Source organism: Papio anubis, chromosome 1 (assembly GCF_008728515.1).
Source record: "Papio anubis isolate 15944 chromosome 1, Panubis1.0, whole genome shotgun sequence".
Taxonomy (NCBI): Eukaryota; Metazoa; Chordata; class Mammalia; order Primates; family Cercopithecidae; genus Papio; species Papio anubis.
In genome coordinates this window covers 127,494,379-127,508,945 of record NC_044976.1, presented here as the reverse complement: position 1 = coordinate 127,508,945, position 14,567 = coordinate 127,494,379, and the positions used below count along the sequence as shown (strand labels likewise).

The 14,567-nt window shown below is 44.8% G+C and overlaps 1 protein-coding gene across 1 annotated transcript in view; it reads right to left on the bottom strand.

The window, feature by feature from the left end:
- Positions 1-14,567, bottom strand: part of PRCC (proline rich mitotic checkpoint control factor) — a 31,181-nt gene that overhangs the window by 8,619 nt on the left and 7,995 nt on the right. Inside the window, exons 2-3 of the mRNA XM_003892841.5 lie at positions 8,809-8,856; positions 4,510-5,076 (exon numbers count right to left, since the gene is read on the bottom strand). Of these exons, the coding sequence (XP_003892890.1) occupies positions 4,510-5,076; positions 8,809-8,856 (615 nt within the window). The remainder of the gene's footprint in view (positions 1-4,509; positions 5,077-8,808; positions 8,857-14,567) is intronic.

Genomic DNA, 14,567 nt, shown 5'->3' with positions numbered 1-14,567 from the left:
GGCTTGAGCCACCGCGCCCGGCCTGAGTATGGATTTTTTTTAAATGGTATTCACAATAAGATACATTTAAATTTCAGAGTCCCCCAGTGTATTTAAAGTGCTTTAATTTACATAGATTATCTCAATGGTGTTTATAACTGCACATAGAATTCTAATTTGCTATTCAATTTAAATAGCATCTTTTTTTTTTCTGCTAAAGAGTTAAAAACACTATCTTTCTCCATCCTTCTTTTTTTTTTGTTTGTTTTTTGAGATGGAGTTTCGCTCTTGTTGCCTAGGCTGGAGTGCAATGGTGCCACCTTGGCTCACTGCAACCTCCGCCTCCTGGGTTCAAGTGATTCTCCTGTCTCAGCCTCCCATGTAGCTGGGATTATAGGCGCATGCCACCACGCCCAGCTAATTTTTGTATTTTTACTAAAGACGGAGTTTCATCATATTGGTCAGGCTGGTCTCAAACTCCTAACCTCAGGTGATCCACCCACCTTGGCCTCCCAAAGTGCTGAGATTACAGGCGTGACCCACCGGGCCCAGCCTATCTTCCTCCATCCTTCTAACAACAACCTTAAGGGCAGATATACTATCTCTGCTCAGCCTATATGAAACAACAAGGCTTAACAGCAAAGATTTAGGAAACACAATTGTTTTCAAAGTATTTGGTCAGAACAGGTTCTCCACAAAGCCCTCCCTCTTCACTCATGCCCAGATTGAAAACAATAATGCTGACCATTCAGAGAATCACAGTGGTTGAAGGGACTTAAGTCTTCCAACCATCCCAGGCCAGCAGTTTTTAAACTTGCTGAAGCTGCCCAGTTATGGGGCCAGCAAGCTGCCTCTGTTCAACTCCACCACTGGTGCCAGGTCCCCCAGCTCCTGCTCCTAGGAGCCCTCTACATCTTGGGAAGCTCTGACTGCTAGGAATTATCTCTTAAACCTACTTACAACCTGGCATTCTATACTTTTACTCTCTGAGGCCATACGGATCAAATCTAAATATCTCTTCCAAACAACAGGTGAATACAACATGAATAAAAAGTTACAATCAGCATTTATTGAACATTGACTATTTTCCAGGAACCACCATATTAAACTAATGTAATTATTTTAGCAATGCTTTGAGTTGCTCTGATATCCCATTTTAACCTAAAAAACCTGAGACTGAGAGGCGGTTAAGTAACTTGCCCAAACTCAGCTTGAGATTCAAAACCTCAAATCACGCTCACGATTCTCTTTATTCTTCTTTTTTTTGGGGGGTGGGGGAGTGGTGAGGAGATTCTCTTTATTCTTATTTTGCACTCAACCCTCCAGATTCCATTCTTTCCTCTTTGGCCCCAACTGTCCCTTCCTGTTTTTCTCAATACTCCTCACCTCTAGAAACTCTTCTTAGACTAACTGCTATCTAGAAGTCTATGCCATAGATTCCCTTATGCTCATCATCCACATTTCAGGAAGCTATCTTGTAACTCCAAGATTAGATACCAGTCCTCTTCCGCCTTCCCTTCATACCTCTCATCAGCTCCCACAATCAGATTTTGTTTTCAACATAGGGGAAGTGCTCCAGGACACTGGTCTAGGCAAAAATTTTACAGCTAAAACCTCAAAAGCACAGACAATAAAACCAAAAGTCGGCGGGGTACGGTGGCTCACACCTGTAATCCCATCACTTTGGGAGTCCAAGGCGAGCAGATCACCTGAGATCAGGAGCTCCAGACCAGCCTGACCAACATGGTGAAACCCAGTCTCTACTAAAAATACAAAAATTAGCCAGGCGTGGGGCAGGCGGGTATAATCCCAGTTACTCAAGAGGCCTGAGGCAGGAGAATCGCTTGAACCCGGGAGGTGGAGGTTGCAGTGAGCCGGGATCACACCACTGCACTCCAGCCTGGGTGACAGAGCAAGACTCCATCTCAAAAGTAAAAAAATTAAAAATTAAAAATAGGCAGGGTGCGGGAGCTCACGTCTGTAATCCCAGCACTTTGGGAGGCCCAGGTGGGCAGATCATTTGAGGTCAGGAGTTCAGGTCCAGCCTAGCCAACATGGTGAAACCCCGTCTCTACTAAAAATACAAAAAAAATTAGCCGGGCGTGGTGGCACATGCCTGTAATCCCAGCTACCCAGGAGACTGAGGCAGGAGAATCGCTTGAACACAGGAGGCGGAGGTTGTAGTGAGCTGGGATCGCACCACTGCACTCCAGCCTGGGCGACAGAGCAAGACCCTGTCTCAAGAAAACAATTAATTAATTAATTAATTAAATAAAAACAATGCCCAGGCGCAGTGGCTCTCGCCTGTAATCCCAGTACTTTGGGAGGCTGAAGTGGGGGGATCACCTAAGGTCAGGGGTTCGAGACCAGCCTGACCAACATAGAGAAACCCGCCTCTACTAAAAATACAAAAAATTAGCCAGGTGTGGTGGCGCATGCCTGTAATCCAAGCTACTCGGGAGGCTGAGGCAGGATAATCACTTGAACGTGGGAGGCGGAGGTTGTGGTGAACCGAGATCACGCCATTGCACTCCAGCCTGGGCAACAAGAGCGAAACTCCGTCTCTAAATAAATAAATAAATAAAAATACAAAAATTAGCCGGGTGTGGTGGCAGGCACCTGTAATCCCAGCTACTCAAGGCTGAAGCAAGAGAATCTCTTGAACCTGGGAGGCAGAGGATGCAGTGAGCCGAGACTGCACCACTGCACTCCAGCCTAGGCGACAGAGCGAGATTCCATCTTGGGGGAAAAAAACAAAACAAAACAAAAAAACACACACACACAACCAAACTTCGACAAATGGCACTATATTAAACCAAAAAGCTTCTGCATAGCAAAGGAAACAACAGAATGAAGAGACAACATGTAGAACGGGAGAAAATATTTACAAACTATCCATCTGACAAGGGACTATATTGTGGAATATACAAGAAACTCAAACTTAACAATTAAAATAATAATAATTTCATGAAAAAGTGGGCAAAGGATCTGAATAGACACTTCTCAAAACAAGTAATAGAAATGGCCAAGATCTATATCTTTAAATGCTCAACATCACTAATTATCAGGGAAATACAAATCAAAACTACAATGAGATACCATCTCACACCAGTCAGAATGGCTATTATTGCAAAGTAAAAAAATAACAGATGCTGGCAAGGTTGTGGAGAAAACGAGAACACTTATACACTGGGGATGGGAATGTAAATTAGTTCAGCCACCATGGAAAGCAGTTTGGAGATTTCTCAGAGAACTTAAAACAGAGCTACCATTCAACCCAGCAACTCCATTACTGGGTATATACCCAAAGGAATATAAATTATTCTACTGTAAAAACACATGCACACATTTCATCACAGCACTATTCGCAATAGCAAAGACACAGAACCAACCTACATGCCCATCAACAGTGGACTGAAAAAAGAAAATGTGGTACACATATACCATGGAATACTACACAGCCATAAAAAAAGAACAAAATCATGTCCTTTGCAGCAGCATGGATGGAGCTGGAAGCCATTAAGCAAATTAACACAGAAACAGAAAACCAAATACCACGTTTTCACTTATAAATGGGAACTAAATACTGAGTACACATGGACACAAGGAAGGGAACAATAGACACCAGGGCCTACTTGAGTGTGGAGGGTGAGGATCAAAAACTACCTATTACAGCCAAGTGTGGTGGCTCACACTATAATCCTATCACTTTAGGAGGCTGAAATGGACAGATCACTTAAGGCCAGAAGTTTGAGACCAACCTGGTCAAATGGTGAAACCCGTTTCTACTAAAAATACAAAAATTAAATTAGCAGGCATGGTGGAATGTGCCTGTAGCCCCAGCTATTAGGGAGGCTGAAGAGGGAGAGTTGCTTGAACCTGGGAGGTAGAGGTTGCAGTGAGTCAAGATCGTGCCACTGCACTCCAGCCTGGGCAACAGAACAAGACTCCATCTCAAAAAATATAAAATACAAATACAAAAATTAGCGGGGCGTGGTAGTGGTGGCACACACCTGTAGTCCCAGCTACTCGGGAGGCTGAGGCAGGAGAATCACTTGAACTCAGGAGGCAGAGGTTGCAGTTGAGCCAAGATTGCACCACTGCACTCTAGCCTGGGCAACACAGATTCTCTCTCAAAAAAAAAAAAAAAAAAAAAATCTGTACACCAAACCGCTGTATCATGCAATTTACCCATGTAACAAACCTGTATATGTACCTTCTGAACCTAAAATAAAGGTTAGGAAGAAAAAAACAGATATACATATATATATCAATCACAAATATGTAAAAATATTATGGATCAATAAACAATAAATAGTTTTCAAAATAAAGGTGTCATTTATGTGGTTCACCCTGTCAGACTTCAAGACTTGGGCAATTTAGATTAATATGGTTCAGAATATAGGTATGTTCTGCGGCCTAATAAATTAAGCCAAAGTGACACCACAGAGGCTGTATCACTAGCTCAAAGCTCTCCTTGACCACCATGTTCCAATATTCCCTCGCCTGCCCTCTGTGCCTCCTACCCACCTGATAATAAGCACCAGCAGCATTGGCATCGCCATACGTGGAAAACTGATTGTAGCTGTAGTCATCCCCAGGCTTAGGCATCCAAGGGGCCCCACTTGAGCCTGCTGCCATCTTGAATTCAAGGGGGGCATTGGCTGCATCGTCCTGGAAAGCCGGCTCTGGTTCCGTGCCTGGAGGCAGCTCTTCAGGGACAGTGGGGATGGGGTAAGGGTATGGCTCAACTCCAGGTGGCTCGGCCTTTTCAGGGAGGGAGAAAAAGTTTTCGGGGGCTACTTCCTCATCACTGTCGTCTTCCTCCTGCGTGATCTGCTTTGTCACCTGCAGGGCAGCACTCTTGGCAGCAGCCTTGATAGCAGAGGGCGACGGAGTGGTGGTTGTGGTGCCCACAACAGGGGCAAGAGAGGAAGTCTTGGTCTTAGAAGCCAGTCTGGAGGGCTTAGTATCAGGGGAGCCATCCGAGGGTTTGCGGGAGAAGGCATGGGGCAGGAGCAACCTGTTAGTCTCTTTCACAGTCAGGTTTTTAGGTTGGGGAAGCAAGGCAGACAAACCAGTCCCCTCGCCGGATCCCTGGTGAGCCCAGGTTTGGGGTAGGAGGAAAGAAAGATGACAAGTGAGATTTTATGTACTAGCAACACCAAAAACAACAATTACAGATAAGTTCTCTAGCCTAAAGTCTTACCAGCCCTTGTTTCCTCCTTACTTCCATCCACTCAGACCACCCAATCTGGGCTTGACTCCTGCTACCTCAGACCTTTCTGTGGGCTGCTTCTCCCAAGGTGAGGTATCATTCTTCTTCTCTTCCATCCCAACCCAGCTCCACTGCCCTCTTCCACAGAGCGAGCCTTCCTCAACTCTGTCTTCAACAAATATGATGCTCTTAACCTCGCATCATCCTTCCTCCCAAAAAGCCCAGGTCTCTCCAGCTCATCACTCAACCTCTCTCCATGTCCTGAAGGGACCTCTTAACACAAGAGCCCTCGCCTTCCTTCGGAACACTACCCAAAATCAGGAACCAGGTTCTGTCCAAAAGAGACATTCATACTGCTGCCAGAAGTTCCCTCCCGGCCAGGCGCAGTGGCTCACGCCTGTCATCCCAGCACTTTGGGAGGCTAAGGTGGGCAGATCACGAGGTCAGGAGCTCCAGACCAGCCTGGCCAACATACTGAAGGCCCGCCTCTACTAAAAATACAAAAATTAGCCGGGCGTGGTGGCAGGTGCCTATAATCCCAGCTGGGCCCTGTAATCCCAGCTACTTGGGAGGCTGAGGCAGGAGAATTGCATCGAACCCAGGAGGCAGAGGTTGCAGTGAGCCAATATCATACCACTGTACTCCAGCCACTGTACTCCAGCCTGGGTGACAGAGTGAGACTCCGTCTCAAAAAATAAAATAAATAAATAAATAATAGTCCCTTTGCCTAATCAAGGGAGAAAGCTAACCCTGAGCAAGACCCCTCGGCAGTGCTAATGGTGCCTAGGAAAGACTAGAGGCCCAGCACGCTCAACAAGGAATCAGTGAGTCCAGAGACTGCAAGGTGCCTCACACAGCTTTTTCCAACCCTTTAAATTGCTCTCCTTGTCACCATCCCCAGAGCACAGGAAACAGGATTTCCTTTGTCTTTTCTTTCCCCCCTTAGATAGGAACCTGAAGCCTCAGTGTGGATGGAGCAGCTCCCTCAGGACTTAAGTGCTAAAGGTATTTTTTTTTTTTTTTTTTTTTTTTTTAGTCGGAGTCTCGCTCTGTCACCCAGGCCGGAGTGCAGTGGCCGGATCTCAGCTCACTGCAAGCTCCGCCTCCCGGGTTCACGCCATTCTCCGTCCTCAGCCTCCCGAGTAGCTGAGATTACAGGGGCCCAAACCATGCATGCCTGGCTAATTTTTGTATTTTTAGTAGAGACGGGGTTTTACCATCTTGGCCAAGCTGGTCTTGAACACCTGACCTGTGATCCACCCCCTCGGCCTTCCAAAGTGCTGGGATTACAGGCGTGAGCCACAGCGCCTGGCCTAAGGGTATTTTTTAGTTACAACCATAGAATCCTACATTAGCTGACTGAAAGGGTTTTTGTAAGATCATCTTCAGTTCTTTTCAGACTTACTCAGCTTGCAAATTTCCCTAATCTAAGACATTACTGCTTTTTACAAAAATATGTAATTTTAGCATGTTTAGTGCCATCATACATACAGAGGTAGTTTTGTCAGCCAGAAATGAGTATATATATGCTGCATTTTTTTAATCTGAAGAAAGTCCCCTACCCTACCCAAGGAAGGCCCTATAGATGTGGCATATTAGCTTGTTAATGCCAGAGTCAAGCATTTAACTTTTGATCTGTAAGCTAATTGGCCCAGCCCATTCAGAGTTCCTATTACCCAAAATAATCTCTGATTCTGCTTTCTCTATGCTAAAAGGCCATCTTGGCCTAACTGTAGAGCTGAGGGAAATGACAATTGGAAAAACAGAATGGATATGGTCACTGTGTCACTGTCTTAGAGTACCTGTGTACTCCAGCCTTCTCAGCCAAGAAATGCCCAGAGTGAATAAGACATTTGAGTCAAGCCACACACAACTGCTCATCTGGAGAGTGGGCTCTTCTTGCTGTGTGTGTGTTCACAAATTTGGTTAGTCCAGCCTGGCGGCGCCCAGGGGCTCCGGTTCATAGAAACCAGACTGAGGTATGAGACGGAGCACACCCTCAGGCTACCTTTGAAGTGTCTGACTTATCAGATATCTGGGGTCGTGGCTACAACACTTTGCAATCCTAGGTCCCCACTCTGCCTTAAGAGCTCACAATTCCTCTGTCTACTCATTTCTTCCTACCACCTGGAAGACTGTTCTTTACAGTCTTTAGTCTTACAGTGGGGGCGCCTTCTGAGCCAGTCCACCTCCTCCAGGAAGCTATCCTGGTAACAGGACTGCCTTTGCTCAGTCTCAGCATGCTAGCATCGTCCATGACTCCTTTTTCATCCACTATAAATGCAAACACCAGCCTCACCAGTTATCTTTCTAACTTCCACACAACTACGTCCTTCTAAGACCGCTCAGAGGTGGAAGCAACATTTAACCGAGTCAGGAGAAGGGGCAGCTTCGTACCATATACTTGAATCACAAGACAGCCACTATTTTATTTATTTTATTTTATTTTATTACTTATTTACTTATTTATTTATTTATTTTTGACAGAGTCTTGCTCTGTTGCCCAGGCTGAAGTGCAGTGACACAATCTCAGCTCACTGCAACTTCCATCTCCCGGGTTCAAGCGATTCTCCTGCCTCAACCTCCCGAGTAGCTGGGACAACAAGCACCCGCCACCACACCTGGCTAATTTTTGTATTTTTAGTATAGACCATGTTGGTCAGGCTGGTCTCAAACTCCTGACCTCAGGTGATCTGCCTGCCTGGACCTCCCAGTGTTGGGATTACAGGTGTGAGCCACCGTGCCAGGCAAGACAGCCACTTTATACAATCAACATCAGGTTAGAATATATAAATCACCAAGTGTGGAAGGAATGGGAAGAAACTCCTGGGGGCCAGGATAATGGTACTGAGATGAGGGGAAACAGAAGCAAACAGCAGGGAAATCATCTACTAGCACTGTCTTGTTGAGGACTTCTGGTTTCAATTACAAGGAGCTAAGTGCAGCAGTTAAGAGCTTGGACTCAATACTGGTCAGGCGTGGTGGCTCACGCCTGTAATCCCAGCGCTTTGGGGAGGCCGAGGTGGGCAGATCACCTGAGGTCGGGAGTTTGAGACCAGCCTGACCAACATGGAGAAACCCCAGCTCCACTAAAAAATTTAGTAGAGTTTCCTCATATGTAAAACAGGGATGATAATACTATGACTTAGGTACTATCATGAGGATGAAATCAATTAAATGCTAGTAAAGCACTTAGAACAGTGCCTAGTACACAGTAAGTGCTATTTAAATGCTTATTTTCTAGGTTAAAAATAAGATAGGGAGAAGACAGACAATTTTAACATCATTTTGACTAATCCACTTATTCTACCCTCCCTAAATAATCCTTTTACACTATATGTAATGAACTGAATTGAGTTACAATTCATCTCCCTACCACTGCCTGTCTTCCAGGAAAGGTAATACCAGCATGTTAAAGCCAGGAACAGAGTGGAGAGGGTATAGATGCACAAGGTCTGAAGTTATAAAGAAAAGCAAAGCCAAACCTAAATAGTCCTCAAATATCTGTGTTTGCTCTAAACCTAATTTGAAAACTGCTGGGTGCTGTAAGTTCTGTCTTTGAGAAAATAATACAGGAAGAGAAAAAAAATGGTTTATGTCACAATGCTTACCTGAAGGATAGTTTTCTTCTTTGTGGGTTCATCTTCCTCAGAATCTGACTAAGAGAAAAAGAAATGAAGTAAGGCCTCACTGTTTCAGGACAGTAAAGGAAACACATTAAATAAAGCACATAGGAAGGGCTGGACAACAGAGGCCATCTTGTCTGTGCCCCAGCTCTGTCAGAGGTACATTCACCCCAGGCCCAGTCAAACAACAAAGCTCCCTTCCTGATCTCAAACAGCTTCAGAGAAATCGGGGTATGCCTTGGCCTCCCTTGATTACTCAATTCCCCTGCCCTCGCAGACCTGTTGCACAGCCTTTTTGGCATCAATTTCTTTTCTGTTAAATTAAGACTATCTCCTCCCATTTGGTCCTTGGTGGAAAGGAAAAGCTATACCCATTCTTCTTCCTATAATTCTGTCCACTAGAAGATGAATGGGAATTGGCCTACAATTTCACCCAATCTCAGCTTCACTTTTAAAACCACTTATATAGACTACATAACCACAAAGCTGGGGAACTCCAGTGGGATTGAGTGGTGTGTTAACTACTCCTCTATGAGGCATTAAAGGTCAAAGCCATTGGAGAAATCCATTCCCTCTCCAAGTATGATCTATTGTCTGACACAGTTGTTCATGCCCAGGAAGAAAGCAGGCAAATGATGATCGTAAGGATCTGGGGCAAGACAGAAGGTCATCTGTGTTATCCTTCTGACTCATCAGGATTGTTTCTAAGACAAGCTCTCATGCTGAAAAATAGCTAAACTTTTAGCTCAATCTCAGTTCCTTGGCATCTTCAAGTCAAGGAGAACCGCAAGGCATACGATAGCAAGCTTTAACCTTTTTATTTTAAAAAATTATTCCCCCAGCCATGAAACTTAAAGCTTTCCATTTGTTCCCAGGGCCTTGGTTTGGATATCTGTAAATAAAAAAGTGATTAGGCAAGAATTTCAGATCCCATTCGTCTCCAAGATTCTGTGAGAACTCAAATCCTCTACTGTTCTATACTCGCTCTCATATCTCACAAGTTCCTTTTTGAATTTACCTGTTCCAAGGATCTTTCAATCATAATTACCTATTATATTCAAGACACTGTGCTAAGTACTGTACACAGCATTTCCTAACCAGTGTCCCAGGCAGGGCTTGGCCAGCTAGAGTCCTAGACCACTAGTCTCAGTCTGGACCATTTCCCTCAGTGTGCTTCAAAGATTCCCTGTGTGTGCCATGATATGAAAAAAGTACCTGCCCTCAAAGAATTTACAATCCAGTAAGAATAATAGGTACCCAAATCACTGTAATAAAAGGCAGTACAAGGCCGGGCACAGTGGCTCACACCTGTAACTCAGCACTTTGAGAGGCCAAGACAGGTGGATCACCTGAGGTCAGAAGTTTGAGACCACCCTGGCCAACATGGTGAAACCCTGTCTCTACTAAAAATACAAAAATTAGCTGGGCAAAAATTAGGTGGTGGGCGCCTGTAATCCCAGCTACTCGGGAGGCTGAGGCAGGAGAAATGCTTGAACCAGGGAAGCAGAGGTTACAATGTGCCAAGATCTTGCAATCCAGTCTGGGTGAGAGCAAGACTCTGCCTCAAAAAACAAAATAAAATAAAAATAAAGGGCAGTATAAGATAAGAGCACTAAGTATGGTTCAAACATCCCCTCAATTAGTACTACCATTAAGGAAAACTGTATGGAGGTGCCTTAAGAAAACTAAGAATATAATTTTAGTCAGGCGTGGTGGTACACGCCTGTCGTCCCAGCTACTCAGGAGGCTGAGGTGGGTCACCTGAGCCTAGGAGGTCAAGGCTGCAGCGAGCCGTGATCATGTCACTGCATTCTACCCTGGGCGACAGAGTGAGAACTTGTCTCAAATACTAAATAAAAATAATAAAAATTTTTAAAAAATTAACAATAGAATTTACCATATGACAGTGTGGCATGGTGGCTCGCGCCTGTAATCCCAGCACTTTGGGAGGCCAAGGCGGGAGGATTGCTTGAGCCCAGGAGTTTGAGACCAGCCCAAACAACACGGTGAAACCCTGTCTCTACTAAAAATACAAAAGATTAGCTGGGTGTGGTGGCACATGCCTGTAATCCCAGCTACTCGGGAGGCTGAGGCAGGAGAATCGCTTGAACCCGGGAGGCGGAGGTTGCAGTGAGCCGAGATCATGCCACTGCACTCCAGCCCAGGCGACAGAGTGAAACTCTGTCTCAAAAATATAAATAAATAAAAATGCAAAAGTTAGCCAGGCGTGGTGACACGTGCTTCTCAGGAGGCTGAGGTACAAGAATTGCTTGAACCCAGGAGGCGGAGGTTGCAGTGCGCTGAGATTGTGCCACTGGACTCCAGCCTGGGTGACAGAGCAGACTGTCTCAAAAAACAAAAAAAGAAAAAAAAATTAGACCAGGCATGGTGGCTCACACCTGTAATCCTAGCACTTTGGGAGGCCAAAATGGGAGAATCACTTGAGGCCAGGAGTTTAAGACCAGCCTGGTCAACACAATGAGACCCCCACCTCTAATTTTTTTTTTTTTTTTTAAAGATGAAATAGAAAATAAAAGAAGGACCTCACTCAGAAATTTTTTACAAAATAAAAATAAATAAAAATTTAAAATAGGCCCAGTCCAGTGGCTTACACCTGTAATCCCAGCACTTTGGGAGGCCAATGAAGGCAGATCACTTGAGGTCAGGAGTTCGAGACCAGCCTGGCCAATATGGTGAAACCTCAGCTCTACAAAAAATACAAAAATTAGCTGGGCATGATGGCGGGCGCCTTTGCCTGTAGTCCCAGTTACTCGGGTGACTGAGGCAGGAGAATTGCTTGAACCCAGGAAGCGAAGGTTACAGTGAGCACCAAGCTTGCGCCACTGCACTCCAGCCTGGGTGACAGAACGAGACTTGGTCTCAATAATAATAATACTACTACAAATTTTTAAATTTTTAAAATTAAAAATTAGCTGGGCATGGTGATGCACACCTGTGGTCCTAGCTACTAGGGAGGCTGAGGTGAGAGGATCGCTTGAGCCTGGGAAGTGGAAGTTATAGTGAGCCAAAATTACAATGGTAAAAGAATGTACTTCATAGAAGCAGAGCACAATGGTGGTTACCACTGAGGAGATGATGGTCAAAGGGTACAAAATCTCAGACAGGAAGAAGAAGTCTGAGGGTATTTTTGAGATCTATTGCACAGTATGGTGAATATAGCTAATAATAGTGTATTATACATTTCAAAACTGCTGAGAGTGAATTTCGAATGTTCTCACCACAAAAAAAAAATAATAATAATAAGCATTTGAAGTGACAGCTATATTAGTTTAATTATTCTACAGTATTCATAATTCTTAACATCATCGTGTATCCTATAGGTACAATGATAAATTGTCAACTCACAATAAAAATGTTGCATCCCCTTAAAGAATCTCCTGTTTGTATTTGTGCTTCCTTTCATGTAAGTCCTTCCCCTTGTCACTCCCACCCCTCCCATATCACTGCCACCTCTCATTCTGTTACCAATCTGCGTTCTGTACTTCCTGACTCAAAACTCCTGAGAAGTCTCTCTGATGAATCTCACCTTGCTCCTTTTCACTACGTGTCCCTACATCACTCATTTGTTTAGGGTGGCATCATATTAATTCGGGTTCATTTGTGCCTGCTCTGTAAACATTACATTTTTCACATATATTATTGCCTTCACTCTGACGGCAAAGGGTATTTCTTTTTTTTTTCTTTCTGTTTTTTTTTTTTTTTTTTTTTTTGAGACAGAGTTTTGCTCTTGTTGCCCAGGCTGGAGTCAAATGGCGTGATCTCGGCTCACTGCAACCTCTGCCTCCCAGGTTCAAGCGATTCTCCTGCCTCAGCCTCCCTAGTAGCTGGGATTACAGGCGTGTGCCACCACGCCCAGCTAATTTTGTATTTTTAGTAGAGACGGGGTTTCTCCATATTGGTCAGGCTGGTCTCGAACTCCTGACCTCAGGTGATCCCCCTCCTCGGCCTCCCAAAGTGCTGGGATTACAGGCGTGAGCCACCGGGCCCAGCCCAGCAAAGGGTATTTCTTATAGTTGAATACTTCCTCCCAGTAGTCAGTACACAATGAGTTTAATTACTAACTGCTATCAAATATATATATATATATTTTAAACCCGTAAGGGAAATCCATCTTGGTATCTAAATGTGGGGGATAAAGGAAAGGGTGGCAAAGGAAAGCACAACCATCTACCAAGTGCGTCCTATGTATCAGGCAATTTACTCATTTTTCATTCAATCCTTTGAAAACCAAAAAGTGGCTACTCTGAGACTGTAGCAGGCAAAATGCCCCACAGCTAATAGAATTGAAGGCCAGATCCACGGTGGAAAGAAAATTCAATTTCTCTGTAAATGTCACAGATCGTTTCCATTATACTGACAACCTGAGTTTATAGTTTAAAAGCACACACACAAAAAAAACCTGTACAAAGACTTCACAACAGTCTATTTCTAGATTTAGAGGATTGCTATGGCTACTCACAATCACTCTTCTCTTTGAACACCTTTTTCCCTTAAGACATGGTCTTGCTCTGCTGTGCCCAGGCTGGAGTAGAGTGGCACAATTACAGCTCACTGTAACCTCAAACTCCTGGTCTCAAGCAATCTTCCTGCCTCAGCCTCCCAAGTAGCTGGGACTACAGACACTTGCCCATCATGCTCAGCTATTTTATTTTTTAAATTTTTTTGTAGAGATAAAAGGCGGGGTCTCACTCTGTTGCCCAGGCTAGTCTCAAACTCCTGTCCTCAAGCAATTTACCTGCCTTGGCCTCCCAAAGTGTTGGGATTGCAGGCATGAACCACTGCACCCAGCCCAAACATCTTCTATAAAACTTCTACTGACCCCTATTATAAATAATCTCATGACACACCATAAACGACAGACTCCCTGAAACAGAACACTAAAATAACAACTTCAAAAATGAGGCAAAGCGGGGATGGCCAGGCACAGTGGTTCGCCCCTATAATCCCAGCATTTGGAGATGCCCAGATGGGAGGATTGCTTGAGCCCAGGAATTTGAGACAAGTCTGGGCACTGTAGACAGACCTCATCTCTACCAAAAAATTTTAAAAATTAGCCGGGCATGGTGGCTCATGCCTGTAATCCCAGCACTTTGGGAGGCCGAGGTGGGCAGATCACAAGGTCAGGAGTTCAAGACCAGTCTGGCCAATATGGTGAAACCCCATCTCTACTAAAAATACAAAAATTAGCCGGGGATGGTGGCGGGCGCTTGTAGTCCCAGCTACTCAGGAGGCTGAGGCAGGAGAATCGCTTGAACCCGGGAAGTGGAGGTTGCAGTGAGCCAAGATCATGCCACTGCATTCCAGCCTGGGTGACAGATGGAACTATGTCTCAAAAAAAAAAAAAAAAAAATTTAAATTAGCCATGGGCCTATACTCCCAGCTACTCAGAAGGCTGAGGTGGGAGGACTGCTTGAGCCAAGGAGGTCAAGGCTGAAGTAAGCTAAGATTGTGCCACTACACTCCAGGCTGGGCAACAGAGCAGGACCCTGTCTCAAAAAAAAAAAAAAGGAAAGAAAAATGAGGCAGGAGGATCACTTGAGCCCCAGGGGTTTGAGGCCAGCCCGGAGAATATCATAAGACCCCCATCTCCACAAACAAAAAAATTTTTTTCTTTTTTTTTTTTGTGAGACAGAGTCTTGCTCTGTGGCCCAGGCTGGAGTGCAGTGGCATGATCTCAGCTCACTGCAAGCTCCGCCTCCTGGGTTCACACCATTCTCCTGTCT